We start from the raw sequence: 24172 nt of genomic DNA, 5'->3' as shown, positions 1-24172 counted from the left end.
CTTGTCCCATCAATCATCTTCACTAGCTATTTTACATTTGGTAGTATATATAAGTCCATGCCACTCTCTCACTTCGTCCCAGCTTACCCTTCCCCCTCCCCATGTCCTCAAGTCCATTCGCTACATCTTTATTCCTGTCCTGCCCCTAGTTTCTTCAGAACTTTTTTTTTTATTCCATATATATGTTTTAGCATACGGTATTTGTTTTTCTGTTTCTGACTTACTTCACTCTGTGTGACAGACTGTAGGTCCGTCTACCTCACTACAAATAACTCAATTTCATTTCTTTTTATTGCTGCATAATATTCCACCATATATATGTGCCACATCTTCTTTATCCATTCATCTGTTGATGAACACTTAGGTTGCTTCCATGTCTTGGGTATTGTAAATAGAGCTGCAATTAACATTGTGGTACATGACTCTTTTTGAATTATGGTTTTCTCAGGGTATATGCCCAGTAGTGGGATTGCTGGGTCGTATGGTAATTCTATTTTTAGTTTTTTAAGGAACCTCCATACTGTACTCCATAGTGGTTGTATCAATTTACATTCCCACCAATAGTGCAAGAGGGTTCCCTTTTCTCCACACCCTCTCCAGCATTAATTGTTTGTAGATTTTTTGATGATGGCCATTCTGACCAGTGTGAGGTGATACCTCATTGTAGTTTTGATTTGCAGTTCTCTAATGATTAATGATGTTGAGCATCCTTTCATGTGTTTGTTGGCAATCTGTATATCTTCTTTGGAGAAATGTCTATTTAGGTCTTCTGCCCATTTTTGGATTGGGTTGTTTGTTTTTTTGTTATTGAGCTGCATGAGCTGCTTGTAAATTTTGGAGATCAATCCTTTGTCAGTTGCTTTATTTGCAAATATTATCTCACATTCTGAGGGTTTTCTTTTCATCTTGTTTATGGTTTCCTTTGCTGTGCAAAAGCTTTTAAGTTTCCTTAGGTCCCATTTGTTTATTTTTGTTTTTATATCCGTTTTTCTAGGAGGTGGGTCAAAAAGGATCTTGCTGTGATTTATGTCATAGAGTGTTCTGCCTGTGTTTTCCTCTAAGAGTTTTATAGTGTCTGGCCTTACATGTAGGTCTTTAATCAATTTTGAGGGTTTTTTTGTGTATGGTGTTAGGGAGTGCTCTAATTTCTTTCTTTTACATGTAGCTGTCCAGTTTTCCCAGCACCACTTATTGAAGAGGCTGTCTTTTCTCCATTGTATGTTCCTGCCTCCTTAATCAAAGATAAGGAGACCATATGTGTGTGGTTTTATCTTTGGGCTTCCTATCCTGTTCCATTGATCTATATTTCTGTTTTTGTGCCAGTACCATATTGTCTTGATTACTGTAGCTTTTTAGTATAGTCTGAAGTTCGGGAGCCTGATTCCTCCAGCTCTGTTTTTCTTTCTCAAGATTGCTTTGGCTGTTCAAGGTCTTTTGTATTTCCATACAAATTGGGAAATTTTTTGTTCTAGTTCTGTGAAAAATGCCATTGGTAGTTTGATAGGGATTGCATTGAATCTGTAGATTGCTTTGGGTAGTAGAGTCATTTTCACAATGTTGATTCTTCTAATCCAAGAACATGATATATCTCTCCATCTGTTTGTATCATCTTTAATTTCTTTCATCAGTGTATTACAGTTTCCTGCATACAGGTTTTTTGTCTCCTTAGGTAGTTTTATTCCTAGATATTTTATTCTTTTTGTTGCAGTGGTAAATGGGAGTGTTTCCTTAATTTCTCTTTCAGATTTTTCATCGTTAGTGTATAGGAATGCAAGAGATTTCTGGGCATTAATTTTGTATCCTGCTACTTTACCAAATTCATTGATTAGCTCTAGTAGTTTTCTGGTAGCATCTTTAGGGTTCTCTATATATAGTATCATGTCATCTACAAACAGTGACAGCTTTACTTCCTCTTTTCCGATTTCGATTCTTTTTATTTCTTTTTCTTCTCTGATGGCTGTGGCTAAAACTTCCAAAACTATGTTGAATAATAGTGGTGAGAGGGGACAACCTTGTCTTGTTCCTGATCTTAGTGGAAATGGTTTCAGTTTTTCACCACTGAGAATGATGTTGACTGTGGGTTTGTTATATATGACCTTTATTATGTTGAGATAAGTTCCCTCTATGCCTACTTTCTGGATGCTTTTTATCATATATTGTTGTTGAATTTTGTCAAAAGCTTTTTCTAAATCTATGAGATGATATATGGTTTTTATTCTTCAATTTTTTAATATGGTGTATCACATTGATTGATTTGCATGTATTGCCTTACTGGGATAAACCCCACTTGATCATGGTGTATAATCCTTTTAATTCACTGTTGGATTCTGTTTGCTAGTATTTTGTTGAGGATTTTTGCATCTATGTTTATCAGGGACATTGACCTGTATGTTTATTTCCTGGTGACATCTTTGTCTGGTTTTGGTATCGGGGTGATGTTGGCCTTGTAGAGTGAATTTGGGAGTGTGCCTCCCTCTGCTATATTTTGGAGGAGTTTGAGAAGCATAGGTATTAGCTCTTCTCTAAATGTTTGATAGAATTCACCTGTGAAGCCATCTGGTCCTGGGCTTTTGCTTGTTGGAAGATTTTTAATCATAGTCTCAATTTCAGTGCTTGTGATTTGTCTGTTTGTATTTTCTACTTCTTCCTGTTTCAGTTCCAGAAGGTTGTGTTTTTCTAAGAATGTGTCCATTTCTTCCAGGTTGTCCATTTCATTGGCATATAGCTGCTTGTAGTAATCTCTCATGATCCTTTGTATTTCTGCAGTGTCAGTTGTTACTTCTCCTTTTTGATTTCTAATTCTGTTGATTTGAGTCTTCTCTCTTTTTTTCTTGATGAGTCTGGCAATGGTTTATCAATTTTGTTTATCTTCTCAAAGAACCAGCTTTTAGTTTTATTGATCTTTGCTATTGTTTCCTTCATTTCTTTTTCTTTTATTTCTGATCTGATCTTTATGATTTCTTTCCTTCTGCTAACTTTGGGGGTTTTTTTGTTCTTCTTTTTCTAATTGCTTTAGGTGTAAGGTTAGGTTGTTTGAGATGTTTCTTGTTTCTTAAGGTAGGATTGTATTGCTATAAACTTCCCTCTTAGAACTGCTTTTGCTGCATGCCATAGGTTTTGGGCCATTGTGTTTTCATTGTCATTTGTTTCTAGGTATTTTTTGATTTCCTCTTTCATTTCTTCAGTGATCTCTTGCTTATTAAGTAGTGTGTTGTTTAGCCTCCATGTGTTTGTATTTCTTAGAGAGTTTTTCCTGTAATTGATATCTAGTCTCATAGCATTGTGGTCAGAAAACATACTTGATACGTTTTCAATTTTCTTAAATTTACCAAGGCTTGATTTGTGTCCCGAGATATGATCTATCCTGGAGAATGTTCCATGGGCACTTGAGAAGAATGTGTATTCTGTTGTTTTCGGATGGAATGTCCTGTAAATATCAATTAAGTCCTTCTTTTTTAATGCATCATTTAAGGCTTGTGTTTCCTTATTTATTTTCATTTTGGATGATCTGTCCATTGGTGAAAGTGAAAGTGTGGTGTTAAAGTCCCCTACTATGATTGTATTACTGTCAATTTCCCCTTTTATGGCTGTTAGCATTTGCCTTATGTATTGAGGTGCTCCTATGTTGGATGCATAAATATTTACAATTGTTATATCTTCTTCTTGGATCGATTCCTTGATCATTATGTAGTGTCCTTTTTGTCTCTTGTAATAGTCTTTACTTTAAAAACTATTTTGTCTGATATGAGAATTGCTACTCCAGCTTTGTTTTGTTTTCCATTTGCATGGAATATCTTTTTCCATCCCCTCAACTTTCAGTCTGCATGTGTCCCTAGGTCTGAAGTGGGTCTCTTGTAGACAGCGTATATATGGGTCTTGTTTTTGTATCCATTCAGCCAGTCTGTGTCTGGGTTGTTTGTTTTTTGATGTTGAATTCTATGAGCTGTTTATATATTTTGGATATTAACCCCTTATCGGTCATATCATTTGCAAATATTTTTCTCCCACTCAGTATGTTGTTTTTTCATTTTGTCAATGGTTTCCTTTGCTGTGCAAAAGCTTTTATGTTTAATTAGGTCCCATTTGTTTATTTTTGTTTTTATTTCCAATATAGTGGTAGAGGATTAAGAGATAAAAATTATTATGTATAAAATAAGCTACAAGGATATATTGTACCCCATAGGGAACATAGCCAATATTTTATAGTAACTATAAATGCACTATAACTTTAAAAATTGTGAATCACAATATTGTACACCTGTAACTTATATAATAATGTACATGAACTATAACTCAATAAAAAGATAAATAATATATAATTATCAAATTGATGGTTTTGGTCTTATTGATAGTGCTATGGCCCTTTACCCCAGCAAGTATTCCTAGTTGTATCCTTAGAAGCCAATGTGTATTTATCTGCAACCTTATTGTAATCATTTCTAAAGATTCAAGATGCTTTGTGGATTTAATTTTTGCCAGATGATATTTAAAAACTAGAGCTGAATTATAAATGAAGCTGCTTTTGTTAAGAACAACAAAGAGTGAATTTGTGGACTTGTGGAGCTGGAAACCAAATCAGTATTCCAAACCAAACTCTACTGCTGCTATCTCATTAAACAGCATTGGGCAGACGTTTAAAGATTTTTATACATTTTAATTCAGCTGGTAACTTGATTTAAAACAACATTGATTTTTTTCCTAATCCTTCTTGGTCATGTATAACATGCTAAATATCAAAATGAATCTGATACTGTTTGAGGCTGTCTATGCAACATAGGTATTAAATTCTTGGAGGCTTCTTTCCCCATGCTAATTTTCATCATTTTGCCGTTATTTTCATTTCCCTTGGAGCTTTAACTTTTTAGAATTATTATTCATTCTTTTCCCCGTATACCCCAATCATTAAACAATTAAACCTTTGTCAGACAGAGCAGCAAGAGACTTTATGGATAATGATGAGGTTGGAAGCTCCCCTGAACAACCTGTTGGCTCACCTTGGAAGAAGAGCGTCCTGCCAAATTATCTTTATGTGCTCATGAACGATGTTCTAACAAGGGTGGATGGAGAGATGAGCGTAGAGGGCAGTTCTAATGGAAGGAATGATAGCAAGATCCGCCTTAGCAAAACGTGCTAATGCCTGGACAAGATGCTATCTGCTCTTACTGCTAAATTAGGTACATATAGCTATCTGCTATTTTACAAAATGAACTAGAAGAGAAATAATATACCTTTCAGAATTTAGAAGTCCCTCATATGACTATAAAGTGATTGCATGGAGATTACCCATTTAACCCAGAGTTTATGGTACATTAACTGGGTGGATTGTTTCTGAAAGTAAAAGTGGGATAGGCAGGAAAGAAGTTCATAGAAGGTAGCTGTAGGCTGTACCTACCTTTAATTCTTAGCTTTATCCTGAACTCTGAAGTAACTGAGATTTTTGCTGTTGCTGTTTCCTAAATGCAGAATTTCAGAGTGGGATATCAGGACTTTAGTGTGAAGACACATCTGTATTAAACCAGGTATCATTGGCAGTGACATTTGTGCACAAATATTTGGAAGATTTAAAGAACTGTGAAGGTTGATCATGGAAATCAAAGAGGAAGGAGCATCAGAAGAAGGCCAGAACTTTCTGCCCACACCCCAGGCAAATGATACTGGGGAATTTCAGTTCACAAGTGAGTATGCATGCACCCCCCAAATTAACTAACTTTGCTCCTTTGCACTGTTTGTTTCAGTGTTCTGAATCTATGATATGCCTCTCATCTTCTATCTTGGGTGAGGTAGATGATCATCTATGAAATGGTTCAATAGCAAATAGAATCATCATTCTTGAATGTGTATTAAGACATGAATAAATACTTTTTAAGTACACGTTCTATTGAACATTTTTATAATCTCATGTGGAATTAGGTTTTGGAACATAGAAATTTTCTCTTTAAAACCAAAGACATTTCAGTTGAAAGCATTAGGGCACAATAGTTACACTAGATGCTTAGCCTGTCGCTGCCATAGCTGAGAACACTAAGTCACATAAATAGGGCAAGCTTGGCTATTTGGCCAAGATTTGCAGTTGAACATTAACACTGGTCTTTGTGCTACTCGAGTAATTAAAGTTATTGGAAGAATTGTACGTTTTCTCTCATGCTTAACGTCTTAGAGTTTGGGTTTGATTGTTTAGCATAAATTGTGTCTTTTTCTTTTCAGAAGATTCTTGTTGCCCAGTTATTTAACCCTGGCAAACATATGCCTAGCTTCTCATTTTATTTATATTATAAAAATAATCTTTAGAAAATGGTATTGGTTGGACGAGTTTTTCTGAGAAATTTGATTGTCAGAGCTTACAGCAGATTGTTAATAGCCTTTAAAAAAACCCACAGTATTTGAAATTAACAAAGACCTACCTAATGATTGTCACTTTAACCTCTCTTGGAAAGTCTAAAATTGTTAACCATAGCAATGTTAAATGTCAGCAGGAAATAAAAATAAATGGTTACTCTGCAAAAAAAAATGTGAACTCCGTAAATAAAAAATGGATGATTTTTATATAAAGAGGTGGTTCTAACAGTTGTCGACTAAAAACCAAATTGCACAATTTGAGAGTTGTGAGTTAAGTTTTATTTGGGGCAAAATGAGGACTATAGCCTGGGAGACAGCATTTCAGACAGCTCTGAGAAACAGCTCCAAAGAGGCAGGAGGGAAGGTCAGTACATATGTGATTTTGGTGAAGATGGAGTCCACGCAATCAAGCATATATTTTTTGCAGAAGGTTTCTTCTAGTCACCAGGAGCAGACGTCACCATGAAGGGTTTTAGTGGTTTTCTAGATATGAGGAGATGCAAGAATCGGGCTCATAAAATGGTCATCTGAAAATATCTAACCATCTGAAGACCGGTTCTGCCAGTTTTTCCCAGAGCACAGCGTGCCTCATTTCTGCTCTCCACCCTGAACTCCTTTGAAGGTCAGCAGCTGCAGCACATGATTTCATCCTTGTAGAGGCAGATGGCAAGTGCCAATCTGTAGTTAACACAGTATATTCATGACCGAATGCTAATAAATTTAAATTGTCTCTGATGGGTGCACCAGTAAAAATAAATGAGGAAAAGATTTTTACAATATTCTTACATTTCTCGGTCACCATGAGTGGTTACAAATGACATCTCTGTCTTCAGCCCCTCTTGTTTAGGAAGCCCCGTACCATGTGTGGTCTTAGAGAGTCCACCTATGACATTATCAGTTGCCCCAGCCTTACCTTTCTACCTTCTAACCATTAGACATTCCCATTTCCTTACTTTTTTCTCAGACTCACTTTCCCTCCCACTTCACCTTCAATCATTTAGCCATGTTAATAGATTTTTTTTAATTGCCAAAAAAAGGAATAGAAACATTAACAGAATGCTGATTTGAGCTAACAGTAAGTTGGCTGAAAACCACCATCATCAAGTCCTGAGGTAGCTCTTTAATTAATAATTTACTATTAACACCAGGTTGGAGTGGTGTGAAAGAGAAATCTATGTTAGAGAGGACTTTGGTGAGGTCATCCTTTGTGAAGGTCCCATCTCTGTCTACATGTATCCAAAAGAAACAGAAACAGTTGAAAATATGTTTTATATTTGTCATGCGGCTTACAAAAGAAATGTTTTTGCGTTTTTTATGGCCATGGTGCTAAATAGGTCAATCAAATCTGTAGTCATATCTAGTTCTGCTACAAATATTATGTCCTGCCCTGACAACCGACTCCTTATATACATGTCTGGACGATTAACTGAGTTTATTTGTTCTGCCAAGTAATGCATTTATACATACTGGGCAGGCTGAAAGTAATATATGTTGACATAATTTTCATAATGAGTTAAATATCTTCAGTCTGAATTTGTTCCTATTATTCATAGGTATTCAGAAGACTCCAAATGAACCTCAGCTGGAATTCATCCTTGGTAAGAAATTCCATCTTATTTATTTATAGCTATAAATGTAATAAGCCATTTGTACCTATAATTTACAACTTTAGATACGTTACTTATATCATTATTTATTTTATAAACTTTCATGAATATCGTTCTGTGAAAAAATTTCATTCTATAAGGTAAGTGTTATTTTCCCCAATTTATTAGTAAAGAATCCGAGCTGTGGAGCAGGTCAGCGCATGACCCAAGGATTGAGGGCTCAGTGGTGATGGGTTTGTGCCTCTCAATCAGGTCTACTCTCCACAAATCTGGTGCCCAGCACTCATTCTAATACAGTGACCCGATTTTGTTGCTAATCAACATTTCTCAAAATCCGTGTGTCTAATTATCTACTCCTTGGGCTGGAGACTGGGCTCATGCAGAGTTTTCCTTTATCCTCCTTTATACCATTTACAAGGTTCATGCCCCCTTTCGGTCTCACTCACTCAAAAATATCCCCTTACTCTTTTTAAAAATTAATTAATTAATTAATTAATTTTTGGCTGCGTTGGGTCTTTGTTGCTGGGCCCGGGCTTTCTCTAGTTGCGGCGAGCGGGGGCTACTCTTCGTTGCAGTGTGTGGGCTTCTCATTGCAGTGGCTTCTCTTGTTGCAGAGCACGGGATCTAGGAATACGGGCTTCAGTAGTTGCGGTGTGTGGGCTTCAGTAGTCATGGCTCGTGGGCTGTAGAACGCAGGCTCAGTAGTTGTGGCGCATGGGCTTAGTTGCTCCGCAGCGTGTGGGATCTTCCTGGACCAGGGCTCGAGCCTGTGTTCCCTGCATTGGCAGGCGGATTCTTAACCACTGTGCCACCAGGGAAGTCCCAATCCCCTTACTCTTCCATCTTGATGTTGTGGACAGATCCTTGACTTTGAGAGTTTAATTTTAATTCAAAGCTTTAACTTGCTTAAGCAACTCTAAAGATCTGGCACATGTAGAAATTTGTAACTTTGTCAAGGGTGAATTATTAAAAATGTGCACCCCTACAATATTGTAAACCAACTATACTTCAATACAATTTTTTTTTGCTTAAACATCACTGGTTTTAAAAAAAAAATGTGTACCCTGAAGCTGGTCCACTACTTAGCTAGTGAGTGGGAGGTGCTTTGTGTTTGAATCAGATATGACTACAAAGTGCTATTAGGGAATTAGCTGCAAAATGGTATTTAAAGGGGGTAAAAATATGGTTCCTATGAACTATTCAGAGAGGGTTTTTTTTCCCTCTCTCTCACTGTTCTGAAATATTTTGAAAGGTCCCCAGTATCTTTACATTTTATTTGTATGAAGTTTTATAGAATTGTAAATGCATGTATTCAATTCCATATACAGATACATTTTGGTATCCAAATCTTTAAATATTGATATACATATTTTATAAAGTTATGGGAAAATTGAAATATATACATCCACTATCTGCAGTAGTTTTTAGTTGTTTGAAGCTCCAATTATTTTAGGAATATACTTTTTCATTATATAATGAAATAGATTTCAAGTTTACACCCTTTGCTCAAAATATTACGTTTTCAACCGTAACTTATTGAAAAGAAATAATCATAATTTTTTGGTTTTGTTTTCTTTCTCTTTCTAATAGATTTTATTTTTCGAGCAGTTTTAAGCTCACATCAAATGTGAACAGAAAGTACATCCCCTGCCAGAGTGGTACAGTTGTTACAGTTGATGAACTTACAGTGACAGATTATTATTACCCAAAGTCTATAGTTTACATTAGGATTCATTCTTGGTGTGATACATTCTATGGGTTCGGACAATGTATAGACATGTATTCATCATTATAGTATCACACTTATTATCTTCACTGTCCTAAAAGTTCACTGACTTCTAACTGTTCATCCCCCTCTCTCCTGTAATCCCTGACAACCACTGATAAAGCTATACTTTATTTATTTATTTTTCTAGAGAGTTCTCAGATGTTGTCGGATATAGAAAGAATTCATGTTTCAGAAAGGGAGCCAAGTAGCAAAGAAGACCTAGGCACCTCTTGACTCACTGACAACTTGACTCTTGCTACTTGAGCCTTTATTTACTCATCTTTTATTTTTAAGAGAAGAAATTCATTTTTTACCTTTTTAGCAGGACTTCTGAAAAATGAAGATTTGTTAGACTAATTTGGTGTATTTTAAAACACAGAGAAAGCTTTCTTACTTGCATCCTGAGAACAGGGGAAATCTGAACTAGGCAGAAGCAATTGGAGTGGAGGCTGTTAGTCAAACATGGAGACAGAATGCCTGGGCCAAATACCTGTCTTCTGTTTCTTTCTTTTTTTTTTCCCAGTTAAATTGCCCTTTGGGGACCCTTGAAGACCCCATAACTCTCACCAAACAATTAATATATACTTTTTCTTTTTTTTTATACTTATGTATATTATTTCTTTTTTTTTTAACATCTTTATTGGAGTATAATTGCTTTACAATGGTGTGTTAGTTTCTGCTTTATAACAAAGTGAATCAGCTGTATGTATACATATATCCCTATATCCCCTCCCTCTTGCATCTCCCTCCCACCCTCCCTATCCCACCCCTCTTGGTGGTCCCAAAGCACCAAGCTGATCTCCCTGTGCTATGCAGCTGCTTCCCACTTGCTATCTATTTTACATTGGGTAGTGTATATATGTCCATGCCACTCTCTCACTTCGTCCCAGTTTACCCTTCCCCCTCCCCCTGTCTTTTATTTCAATTAAAGTTATTTATCTTGTTCAAAGACCTAACTATACTAACTCTTTTGAAAGCACAGTCAAATTTGGGAACAATGCTGTCGTCACTTACATTTCCGGCTTTGAATCGTAATCTCAGAGATGAGCAGCTCTGAGAATTTATTCATAATAATATTCCTCCCATTTAAAAAAACAAACCTTAATTTTCTTTTTTCATATCTATTCAAAAAATACAGTAGAATTCTTTTTTTTTTTTTTTCGTGGTACGCGGGCTTCTCACTTTTGTGGCCTCTCCCATTGCGGAGCACAGGCTCCGGACGCGCAGGCTCAACAGCCATGGCTCACGGGCCCAGCCGCTCCGCGGCACATGGGATCTTCCCGGACCGGGGCACGAACCCCTATCCCCTAGCATCGGCAGGCGGACTCTCAACCACTGTGCCACCAGGGAAGCCCCAGTAGAATCCTTAACAACAGGTAATTTTATTTTATCATATGGCAGGAAATGCCTGACGAGTAAACAAAAGAAAGTTATTTAGAATCTTCAGGGAACTGTGTTCATGATCCTGGAAGATGTAGTTTCCAAACTGTTTGTTATGTTTCTTAGCACTTTAAGATCCTTAACTGTACCATCTCTTGAAGAATTTTTGAAAAAACTACTGTTTCAAGGAGATCACAGCTAAACCCGTGTAGGTTTTACAATATATTTTTGTCTCTTTTTTCCTTTGAGTTTTTTTACTCTCACAAATTATTCAAGATTTCACCTATTATATAGCTGACTTCACTTCATAATTAAAAATGAGGGAATAATAGTTTCTTAAATATTTTTGTCATCGTTTAAGAATGTGCATGTTTATTTAATCAGAAAGAAAGCAAAGCATCTTAATACAAAAAAAAAAAAAATCTAGGAAAAAATGGCACAAACAAGGTAAGAGACTTTTTTCCACCTAATTTTCCAACTAAATTCTTTTCAGGGGGGGAATTTTTTAAATTGAAGTATAGTTGATTTACAATGTTGTGTTAATTTCTGTTGTATGGCAAAGTGATTCAGTTATACATGTATATACATATTTTATATATTCTTTTCCATTATGGTTTATCTCAGGATATTGAATATAGTTCTCTGTGCTATACAGTAGGACCTTGTTGTTTCTCCATCCAACTAATTTTTTTTTAATATTTGATTATCAGTTCTGTACCAAGGTATTCAAACAAATTGAGAGTTTCAATAGCCTTGCTTTTTAAATTGGGAAAACAGCCACACTAATTTTGTAGGTGCCATATTGCTTTGTATGAGTTATATTCCATCCAGAATTTGTCTCTGCCTTGTCTATATGCCACTGTAAAATCATTATATCTTGCTGAATTTCCTCTGCTACATCTTTATCTAAGTAAACGAGTTAGGAAATGCTTAGTCAATTGAGCAAGCTGTATATAAATAAAGTAGATAATAATCAGCTAAAAATAGTACAAGAGAAGCATGTACTGATAAAATGAGTATCTCATGCCCATTGTCAGCTGTATTTCTAGTGGTTGACTGCATTTAAATTATATAATTCACTCTTACACGTACAACTCTGCTTCCACATGTCTTTCATTTTCACTTGAGTACATTGATACTCTTCTTATTTTCACAAAGAGAAAAATAATTAAAAACCCAAAAGAACACAGATTTTGTTTACAGTCTCATAAAATTGTTTTCATTTCAACAAAGCTGGCATTTAAGAAGAGGGATCATTTCTTACAATCTGGTAACATTTCTTTCTTGAAACCACTGTGGAAAATGTATAGAGGTGAGTCATTTGACAAAGATATGAAAGAAAAGAAATTCCTACGAACTATTTCTTAAGTTTATTCTCCTGATTATGCTTACAATGTTTATTGTCATGCCTCCATTTACTATCTCCAAAGTCAATAGAATACTTAGAAGAATATATTTTTGTATTTTTATATGGACACCACACATACCATAAATCCAAGGCAATAGTCACTAATGCGTGTTAGTGCACAGGAGGGAATGGCATGTGTGTGTACATGTGGTTCTTGTGTTTTTTATTTGACACTGTGAAGTCACATTCTTTAAATAACTTACACGTCGATGACTGATACCTACTGGAAGCCAGACACAGAGTACATCAAAACGCACATTTTATACGTGTCAACAGCCTCGGTGTCGATTATGATAGGAATGTGGGGACGTGGAGGCTGGCGTGAAATCCTTAACAAGTGCAAGTAATTCACTCATCTAAAGTGTATTAGGAGCATAGAAAACTTATAAATAATTTCAGGTAGTGTTAAGTTCTATGTAGACAGAAACAGGGTGACTATCTAGAATGTGCCTGGGGGAGATGTAGTTGACTTGGGGAACAGAAGGACTGTTTTTGTTTTTGTTCAGTTTTTTTTCAAAACATAACCACAATACCTTTATTAGTCCTAAAAATATTGATAAAAATTCCTTAATATAATCAACTATCAAAAAAAGTTTACATTTCAGAGGGACTATTTTGAATATAGAGGGTCAAGGAAGGCCTCTTTGTGTCCAAAGGGACTTATGCATGTTGCAGATGCTGATTTGGAAAGTATCCATACTAAATGTAAGATCCAGGTGAACAAGAAGACAACCTACAGAATGGGAGAAAATATTTGCAAATGATGCGACTGACAAGGGATTAACTTCCAAAATATACAAATAGCTCATTCAACTTAATATCAAAAAAAACACCCAAAAAACAAACAACCCAATCAAAAAATGGGCAGAAGACCTAAATATACAAATAGCTCATTCAACTTAATATCAAAAAAAACACCCAAAAAACAAACAACCCAATCAAAAAATGGGCAGAAGACCTAGGAGACATTTCTTCAAAGAAGACATACAGATGGCCAATAGGCACATGAAAAGATGCTCAATATTGCTAATTATTAGACAAATGCAAATCAAAACTACCATGAGGTATCACCTCACACCAGTCAGAATGGCCATTATCAAAAAGTCTACAAATAATAAATGCTGGCGAGGGTGTGGAGGAAAGGGAACCATCCTACACTGTTGCTGGGAATGTAAACTGGTGCAATCACTATGGAGAACAGGATGGAGTTTCCTTTAAAAACTAAAAGTAGAGTTGCCATATGATCCTGCAATCCCACTCCTGGGCATATATCTGGAGAAAACTCTAATTCAGAAAGACACATGGACCCCAATGTTCATTGCAGCACTACTTACAATAGTCAAGACATGGAAGCAACCTAAATGCCCATTGACAGACGAATGGATAAAAAAGATGTGGTATGTATGTATACAATGGAATATACTCAGCCATAAAAAAGAATGAAATAATGCCATTTGCAGCAACTTGGATGTACCTAGAGATTCATATTAAGTGAAGTAAGTCAGACAAAGACAAAGATCATGTATCACTTACATGTGAAATCTTAAAAAATGATACAAATGAACTTATTTACAAAGCAGAAATAGACTCACAGACATGGAAAAACTTACGGTTACCAAAGCAGGGGAGATAAATTCAGAATTTGGGATTAACATATACACACTAATATAAATAAACAATAAGGACCTACTGTATAGCATGGGGAACTATATTCAATATCTTATAATAACCCATAATGGAAAAGAATCCGAAAAAGAATGGATATAGTTATAGATATATAGAACTGAATCACTTTGCTGTACATCTGAAACTAACACAACATTGTAAATTAACTATACTTCAATTTAAAAAAAAGGTTTTTTCAAAAAAAACAGTTGACTTTCCCAGCAGGAGGGAGCAGGCTATAGTAGATACTTGCACAGTAGGTAATAGGGTTTTAAGAATGGAAATACTAGGGTTCAAGGATAGTCAATCAGGTTGCTGGTTTGACCAGGCATGAAACCAAGCTATGAGCTGATCTGGGCTCGTAGTAAAAGGGGAAATGGCAAATAGTGAAGGACCATTTGCTGGGCTACTGGAATGCCAAGGTCAGATTAGGACAGTAGTAAGATAGAAGATGGGCTGAGCCAGTGAGATCCCTACTCCCATGGCCTCTTCTAGTCTCCCTCACCTGTACCTCACCTCTGAACAATAGGATCAGCCCTGGTGTGTGGGTGATGCCAAGACTCTAGTGAGTAAAGGATAGAGAGAGATGAGATTCAAAGCCAACTGATTGTTAGATCCTTTCCCTTGTGTGAAGCTGATTTATCTTTTAAGAATCAGTACATAAATTTATGGAATGAATTTTTCCTGAGACTTTTTCCCCTGGAATTGAAAATGGATCAATTCCTCCCCTATAGATTTTATTAGTACATAAAATAAGACTAATCTGAGGTTCAAATTATTTAACAGATCCTTACTTTTTCTTTCAGTTTTCTCTAAAATCAATAAATCTATATTAACTGCTATAATTTTCTTAGTAATATCGTGAAAATTATATCAGATAACAATCAATAATAAGCAATGCAGAAATATATCGCAGTTATCTCTGTAAAGTGGTCATACATTTTCAGAGAGTTATCTCTCTTGATTTCTGTTTTCCCATCTCATTTCTTGACTTTCTTTTCCTAATGCTTCAAAGTCAGGATAGATAAAGGGGAAGTTTAAGCCACTGTATTTCATCCCCAACTCAGAGTCAATCAGCACGTGTTGTTTAATTTTTATAGTGAAACATAGATTCTTAAGATGGAAAACTATTCCGTCATTAAAAAATCATCTTTCAAAAGGATATTTCATCAAACAGGGGAATATAAGAGTTGTCAAAGCAGGATAACAAACTGCTTGTACAGCATAACCCTTACTTAACTGTGTTAACAGTGTTTGTGTACAAAATAACAAGATTGGAAGACTAGGCATGAGTGTCTTTAACCATGGTTCTCACAACTTGGTACAGTTTTTATTTCTTTTGTTATATTTTGTTATATCTTTTAAAATCTCTGCAATGTACCCATATAAATGTCATGATCAAGTGGTGTTTGTTTAAATAAATACCTAGAAAAGCTGAACAAGAAAGGGGGCATATTTGAAGGAGTAAAATTTTGCTCTTTGCCTTCAGTTAACTCATAGTATAAGTAGAGAGATCAAACTAAGACTCCTGAAGTGGTTAAAAAGATCCTTAAACGCTAAGCTATTTTTCAGGGTCTCTAAGAATATGAGAGATGGTGTAAAGGATCAAACTAGTATGAGGAGGAGTGGTCAGGAAAGGCTTTCCAAGGAAGACTAGCTAAAGCGAGTTTTTGAAGGAGGAAAGCAACATTAGAACATTAGAGGAAAGGAGGAATCACATTTTAGACCAGGAGAGCAGCAGAAGCAGGTGCTTGGTGCTTGGAACAAGATAAATACTCCAAATTCAGAAAACACAGACACAGAAAGGCGTGCAATAAATACTTATTTTTATTACACCAAGTTACGTATAAAAAGCCAGCCATCTTGTCTTCCTAGAAGAGAAAATAAAAACTGTGCTCTTCAATAGGATTCTTGATTCATCTACTTCCTGGTCCTTTGGAATCGTGGTATATACTGAAAAATAGGTAATTCCAAGTGCTTTATAGGAAACTACTTCACATTCACTCTGTAAGCCATGTCAGTTCTGCCATACGTAATGTGACTAAATAAACAAATTGAAGTACACCCTTGTAGAAACTCTGTTTTCTCTATGGAAATAGAGACTTTAAAAAGTCTGTGGGCATGCAACCCACTATATACCTGTACCAGGTAAATGATATGTACCAGCCTAGAATTCAGCGATTAAAATTCAGTTCTATCGCAACATTACGTTATGGTATAATGGCAAGACATCCTTGGGTAGGTTACTTCAAATATTAGAGTGACTTTCAATAAGCACAAGAAGAATGCTGATTCTAAATGCTTTCTTCTTTGTTCCGTTGGAGCATATATGTGATTTTGTGTACTGATTTTAGATTTTATATATACAGCCAAAATATTTCTAATAACCCAGCTAGGAAAAAAAAAGTCATGTAAATCACGTGATCAGTTTTCTGTGTTCAGAATTTGAAAATGTGTATAAAATACGCCCAAACTGACAAGCTGCACAAAAACTGTCTCATCTCTTTATAGAGACTGCTTTTATAGATTGCTAAGGCCTTCATTAACCTGCATGTCACATCCATTCATACTTTATGAATTGCTATAAATCAGCCATTGTTTTATATGTTTCTGGAAAAGAAAACAAAATCTGAGGAGGCTAAACTTGCCAGTTTTCTCCTGTGTTCACACTTCTACTCTCCTGCTGATCTGTTTTCGTAAGTGGTCATAAAGCTCTGACTTTTTTAAAGCTCCAGTGGGAGAATGGAAGATTTTATTATATCTTCTTTAGTATTTTTACCGTCTACGTGGTATCATAGGCAAACTTAAGGGAATACTGAGCACAGCGGTATATTTTTGTATTTAACCTATTGATAAAAGTACTGTATGAAATACTTCATCATATAAGCTGCAAGATGATTTTCAAGCACCAAGAGAAACAACTGCTAAGAAGGTGCTTGCTCTATGTTTTTGCTCATTATACGTTGATTGCCATTTTCTTTATTCTTACAGTGTAAAGTACTGGGAAATCACAGTAATAGCTACCATTTTTTGAGCATCTACTATGTGCTTATCTCTTTACAAACAGGATGCCATGTTTTCCTTACCACAATTCTACAGGATAATATTAAAGTAGCTAACATTTACTGAGTGCTTGTTTGTTCACCAGACGTGGTTCTAAATAATTTACATAAACTAATTACTTTAATTCTCAGAATTTCATTATGAGATAAATTCTCTATTATCATCTTTGTCTTATAGGAAAGGGTACTTAGACATAAACAAGTAAAGTTATGAACCTAAGATTTGAACCCAGGAATCTGAGTACAGAACAAATTCACCCATATTATCTTCAATGGAAAGATGAAAAAATCTAAGATTCCCAATGATCAACTTTCCAAAGATCTTATGGAAGTTGAGTGACAGAGTCAGCATCCAAGCTGAGTTTTGTCTGATCTGAACTCCTGCTTTTAACCATCAGGCTGTCCTCCCTCCTTCTTGATTCCTGCTTTTCAAGAATTTCCAGGACATGGTAGAGACGAACTATCAGACCAGGTAGATTGTAATAAGGGCAAAATAAAGACATAAGCCAAGAACTACGGAAGTACTGAGCAAGCAGTGATTAAATATAACTGTGGGGCTTCCTGGTGGCGCAGTGGTTGAGAGTCTGCCTGCCGATGCAGGGGACAAGGGTTCGTGCCTCGGTCCGGGAGGATCCCACATGCCGCGGAGCAGCTGGGCCCGTGAGCCATGGCCGCTGAGCCTGAGCATCCAGAGCCTGTGCTCTGCAATGGGAGAGGCCACAACAGTGAGGGGCCCGTGTACCGCAAAAAAAATAAAAAATAAAAAATATATAAATATAAATAAATAAATAAATAAATAAATATATATATATATATATATATATATATATATATATATAAAATGGTGGCATCAGAAAAAACATCCCAGAGGAAGTGGCATTTGGACCAGGTTTGGAAGGATGGGCAGGATTTCAGCTGGTTTAGAAGGAACGCAGGAGACAATTCAGGCAAAGGGAGTAGCAAACTACATGAAAGAAAATCCTACAGCTCATTTCCTAAGGTGATGAGTTTAATGCTCATTTACATTTTCCTCTTTATTACTTATAATCCCACTCTAAAAATAAATTAAGGCTCTAGAAATCTTCTTGCAGTATTTTACAGTTGTTGCACATACATGAGAAACTTGTTTTAAAATTCTAAATAAACACAAGTCTTTCAACATTATTCTAGTGCTTGCAGATTGTATTTGGGTATCAGGAAGAATTGAGTCTTACTGGCTTTGGTGCTAAGCTAGCAATAGATGAAACTCAGGGAAGGCTCAGGCCATGCTAAGCTAGACATGGCAGACTCTGTAGCCATGCTGTGTCCCTGACAATTGCCTACCTATGCAGAGCTTGCAGACACAAGAATCTGCCTGACGTGTCTTTCTTGGAGCTATCTCAATGTTGACAGCATCAGGTAACTAGCAATACTTTTGAAGAGATGTTTTTCGGAACAACAGTTTATCACTACGACCAAAATAATAGACAGTAGTTTTGCATTTCAGGCTCATCAGTCTACAATCTGAGTGAGGAGGCAATATAGCTAAGAGATGGGAGTGTGAAGACTACTCTAGAATTTTAACAATGTCTTTGTTACTACCTGGACAGGCAGCCTTGGAAAAATGACACAATGTCTCTGACTCCCTATTTTCTTCTCTGTAAAACAGGAAGGGGATCAGTATCTACCTTATATGGTTCTTGTTAGGATTAAACGAATTAATATACAGAAAACCTTTAAACTGGTATCTGACATATACCTAACGATTGGTTAGCCTTTGCTATTTTGGATTTAACCTTGGGTAAATCACTTTGTCATACTCACTGAGTACTGTTTTGAAAAGGGGTCTTGGCACTGAATTTTTGTGCATGATAATTGCTATCACTTATTGAACTCCTAAGTGCCAGGTATAGAGTCCTACTGGCTTTGGGGCTAAACTAGATGAAACTCAGAGAAGGCTCAGACCATGCTGAGTGGGACACAGCAAAATCTGTAGCTATGCTGTGCCCCTGACAATTGCCTCCCTATGCAGAGTTTGCAGACACAAGAATCTTCCCAATGTGTCTTTTCACATTTTATCTCTGATCTTAGAACAGACCAGCTAGGTGCTTCTCACTATTCCTGTTTCACAGGTTAGTCACTTGCCCAAGGGCATAAGGACGGGAGTGGAGAAATATAGGTTTTGAATTCCAAAGGCCATGTTCCTTGTGGCTGATTATTAAAAGTACAGGATTGGAGGGAGGTAGACAATAAAAGGTTATCTAAGACCTGTGTCACGTTTTTGTACTGCTGAGATAGAGATTTAATTGAAGGAAGAGAAAGTGAACCAATTTGAGCTTCTTAACAGGTCTGCCGTGTGGGTAGTGTTTTTTTGCGACTCAAGATTTAATGTGTGCTCCCTCTGGAACGTAGCTGTTTTTATTGCTACTGGTCTAAATTCTAGCTTGGCATTCTTCAGGAGGTTGAGATACATGACATCAGTTAATAAGTGAAAAGTATATAAGAGAACAAACGTCTCTTTTTGCCTCACTTCCTATTTGCTAGGAGTGTACCATTTAACTGAATTTCGTTGCAATAAATTATATCTATTCTTCTGTTCCCATTTCTTTCTGAATAATATACCACAGGAACATTTAGTTAAGGGAGGCCTAAATTGATTTTTCCACATGGGTTTAGCTAATTACTTGTTAAATTAGAGGTGTTTTTTTTTTAAATGTTCACACCTTGTTTATCTGTCTTTCATCAACGATCAACGTGCTCCATCCAGTTTATTTCTCTTTGTGTGTGATTTACCTAATTACTTTCTTTCCTCCATTGTCTAATCACTGAGAGTGCTGGTCACTGGAACAGGCCTACCTTTGCAACATCTGTTGCTACTTGTGGGTAATTGAGGAATCAGGACTGCCTAGCAGCTTTCACTTCTTTCTTTTTTTTTTTTTTTTTTTTTTTTGCGTTACGCGGGCCTCTCACCGTTGTGGTCTCTCCCGTTGCGGAGCACAGGCTCCGGACGCGCAGGCTCAGCGGCCATGGCTCATGGACCCAGACGCTCCGCGGCATGTGGGATCTTCCTGGACCGGGGCAAGAAGCCGCGTCCCCTGCATCGGCAGGCGGACTCTCAACCCCTGCGCCACCAGGGAAGCCCTGCCTAGCAGCTTTGTTCATTAGGAAGCCACCGAGGTTATGAGGGAGCGAGGTCCTCTGATGCTGTTGTCTGTGTGGCTGAAATTTGTCAGTGGGGCTTCTTGTCAAGCAGATGGCATGCAAATGTATCTAAGGCTACCTGGGAACCAAGCCGCGGGGAAGAAACCTAGTAGAGTGGAACGTGGGATTAAAGAAAAGTCCCTTCCCACGTCCACTGTACAGAGCAGTCTTTTCCCAAATGCTTCTTACTTGAGCTTTGACCTTTTACAGTTGGCAATGGTGGTGCTCTCCCCATTTTACAACAGCAGAAACTGACTGTCAGATGGGTTGAGTGACTTGCCCGTGCTCATGTTTCTGGTATAGCAAAGCCCAAAACTGTTCAAGTGCTCTGCCCCTCACTCCTCCATTCCCTCTACTTGACCATGACAAGGACATGGCTCTTGGCTGTCATCTACAGGGGTAAGATGGCAGAAGTCAGTCTGAACACAAGAGGTATTCCCGGGTCAAAACTTGTTCAAATTCAGAATATCAGTTTAATCCTAATACTCACGAAACTTAAACACCCTCTTGCTCTAAGCAGTTTCAAAGTCTATGGGCTTTAAAGAATATTTACGGGTCTTTGTCTCCAAAATTTGTAACTCTCGCCTTCACTTTTCTTGGTTTTTTTTTCTTTTTTTTTTTTCTTGAAGTGTAATTGATTTACAATTTTGTGTTAGGTTCAGGTGTACAGCAAAGTGATTCAGTTTAATGTATGTATATATGGAAAAGAATCTGAAAAATATATATATACTCTTTTTTCAGATTCTTTTGCATTATAGGTTATTACAAGATATTGAGTATAGTTCTCTGTGCTATACATTAGATCCTTGTTGGTTATCTATTTTATATATAGTGGTATGTATCTGTTAATCCCAAACTCCTAATTTATCCTTCCCCACTCCTTTCTGCTTTGGTAACCATACGTTTGTTTTCTATGTCTGTGAGTCTGTTTTTGTTTTGTAAATAAGTTTGTTTCTATCATTTTTTTAGATTCCCCATATAAGCAATATCATACGATACTTGTCTTTTTCTGTCTTACCACTTAGTATGATAATCTCCCTCCTCCCTTTTTCAACTGGCTAGTAAATATCTCCACTTGCTTGTCTAGGAGGTCTTTTTTTTTTTTAAGGATAGCAAACATTTATTGTATATTTATTATGTTCCAGGCTCTTAAATAAGTACCTTACCAATTTTATCTCATCTGATCCTCCCAATAACTCTGATTAGGCACCATTATTATCTACATTTTGGAAACTGGATTATGGAGAGGCTGAGGAGTTGAGATTTGAATCCCACAGGCTCACTCTAGAGCCCATTCTCTTCGACACTGGATTGTGCGACATCCGAGAATGAAAGAAGAAAAATGCACTTTTGGCTATTTCAGACCCCAAAGGTTATTTTGCTGTGAAGGGGGAAGAAATATCCTGGACTTAAAAGTAAATCAAGGAAGATTCATGAGAAGGGAACACACCTTTAAGACCAAGGCTTTTAAGTGGAATTCTCCCTCATTTTTATATTTCTCGTTGTATCTTTAATTCTTTGTCTGAGAGGTAAACCCTCAGATCTTAGGATCAGGTCCTTGGAGCGCTCGCTTCATCTGGAATGTTGATCCTTGGTCTCCTCTGAACTCCACAGTGTCATTTGCTCAAGACACTTGACTTCCTAGGAGGGGTTTTAAACGCAAGGTAGTTAAAACCTGATTTCTTGTTTCCCGTTTCCTGTCCCTCCCAAACATTTTATTTCCCCAATGATATACATCTCCTTAAAATACATCACCATCCATTCTGTTATGCAAATCCTCAAACTCTTAACTCTTTCTTGATACTTCTTTTTCCCTCACCTCATGTCAAATCCATCTTCAGGTCCTATACTTTCGATGTACAAAGTGTATTCTGAATTTGATCACCTCTATCCGTTGCCACCGATATCGTTCAATTCTCAGCCGCTGTGGGCTCTCACCTGAGCCGGTTAAGGGAGTCCTCCTAGGTCTGCTTGCATCTGCCTCTTACCCCTTCACACCCCCTTCCTGATGGGAGAGCCAGAATAAATAATTTAAAAATATAATTGGGATTTCTTTACTTCCCTAGTTAAAATCCTTCCATGGCTTCCATTTCACTTAGAATAAAATCGACAGAGGTATACAAATATCATATGATATCACACGTGTGGAATCTGATGTTTTTTAAATGATATAAATGAACTGATTTACAAAACAGAAACAGATTCATAGATTTTGAAAACACACTTATGGTTACCAAAGGGGGATGTAGGGGGAGGAATAAATTAGGAGCTTGGGATTAACATGCACACACTACTATATATAAAATAAGCAAGAACCTACTGTCTAGCACAGGGCACTCTACTCAACAGTCTATAATAACCTCTATGGGAAAAGAATCTGAAAAAGAATGAATATATATGTATGTATAACTGAATCACTGTGCTGTACACCTGAAACTAACACAACACTGTCAATCAACTAGACTCCAATAAAATTTGAAAAAGGAATAAAATTGAAATATCTTACCACACTCTACAAGGATCTTGGGCAGCAGGCCCTTCTCACCTTACCTGTGCCGATCTTCCAGCTCACTCTGCAGCCTTACTCTCAACCTCATTCGTCTTCTTTTTTGCTTCTCAAACAAGCCAAACATTTGGGTCTTGGCATTTGTTCTCCCCCCAACCCCGTCCCCGCCCCTCAGCTGGCCCCTTGGTAAGTTTTAGATCACAACTCAGGTGTCACCTTGTCAGAGAAGCTTTTCCTGATTCTTGCTTCTCCCAACACTCTCAATTTAATCATCCTGTTTAAAATGCTCACTAAATTATTACTTTTTTTAACTTTATGTCTTGCTAGACTGTAAGCTCCATAAAGTAGAGAACTTGCTTTCCTACTCACTGCTGTGAAACTGTCACCTCGAATCATGCTGGGCACATTTAGACATTCAGTACATACCCACGAACTGAATGCAGGCATGAATGCCATTGCTTTTTGACTCACGTTTCTTCATAAAATAAATTTATAGGTTTAGAAATGCCCTTGAAATGTTTTGGAATTGTCGCTAACACAATTGTTTGTAAAAAGCAATTCATTTCAGTATTCTCAGTGAAGACAATCATTTAACTGTTGATATTTTGTTGTTAGCAAATTATATCAGGAAGGGCAGAGCCTGACTGCCCTTGGGGTCCATCTAGAGAGAACTGACAGGAAGAATCAGTCATGGGCCAAGCTGAACAAGTGGGTTCTGTAACTAGACTAGATCGCTGACAATTGCTTATCTGTGTAGAACTTTATGCCCCAAATTCTTCACAAAGTAACTTCCAGATTCCTGTACTATGATAGCATCAGGAAGCAAGCTATCTTCCTATAGAGATGCTGTTCAGAACATATATACACAAATAACAAGAAGCATAACGGAACTAAAATAGGAGAAATGGACTGAGGTCCAGAGATTTGAGCCTAGATTTCAGCCTACCACGTGTAACCCTGAGAGAAGGCAGTACAAGGGCAGTGTTTGAGAGCATGGGCTGGGCTGCCATCATGAGAGCATATGAATCCTCATCCTGCTACTGGCTACCTGTGTGGCTCTGAACAATTTCATCTTGACTGGGTTGTTTTGCAGCTTAAATAAGGTAGTGTACTTGAAGCACTAAGAATGGTGCTAGGTGTAAAATGATTGCTTAATGATATTGTTCATTAATGATATTGTTCATTAATGATATGATAATGATGCTGTTCTGGGTTAATCCGTTACCCTCTCTGAAAATCTGATTCCTTGTCTGTAAGTTG

The 24172-nt window shown here is 36.9% G+C and overlaps 1 protein-coding gene across 3 annotated transcripts in view; it reads left to right on the top strand.

Moving 5' to 3' along the window:
* INPP4B (inositol polyphosphate-4-phosphatase type II B) overlaps positions 1-24172 on the top strand; it is a gene marked incomplete at its 3' end in the record, with an annotated part of 719784 nt that overhangs the window by 355080 nt on the left and 340532 nt on the right. For all 3 annotated transcript variants that reach the window (XM_082653036.1, XM_082653035.1, XM_082653034.1), the window contains exons 4-5: positions 5464-5675; positions 7890-7934. In XM_082653036.1, coding sequence (XP_082509162.1) covers positions 5585-5675; positions 7890-7934 — 136 coding nt within the window. In that variant the 5' untranslated portion in view covers positions 5464-5584. The remainder of the gene's footprint in view (positions 1-5463; positions 5676-7889; positions 7935-24172) is intronic.

Source organism: Grampus griseus, assembly GCF_964374135.1.
Source record: "Grampus griseus genome assembly, chromosome: 4".
Lineage (NCBI taxonomy): Eukaryota > Metazoa > Chordata > Mammalia > Artiodactyla > Delphinidae > Grampus > Grampus griseus.
This window is presented reverse-complemented; position numbering and strand designations above follow the sequence as displayed.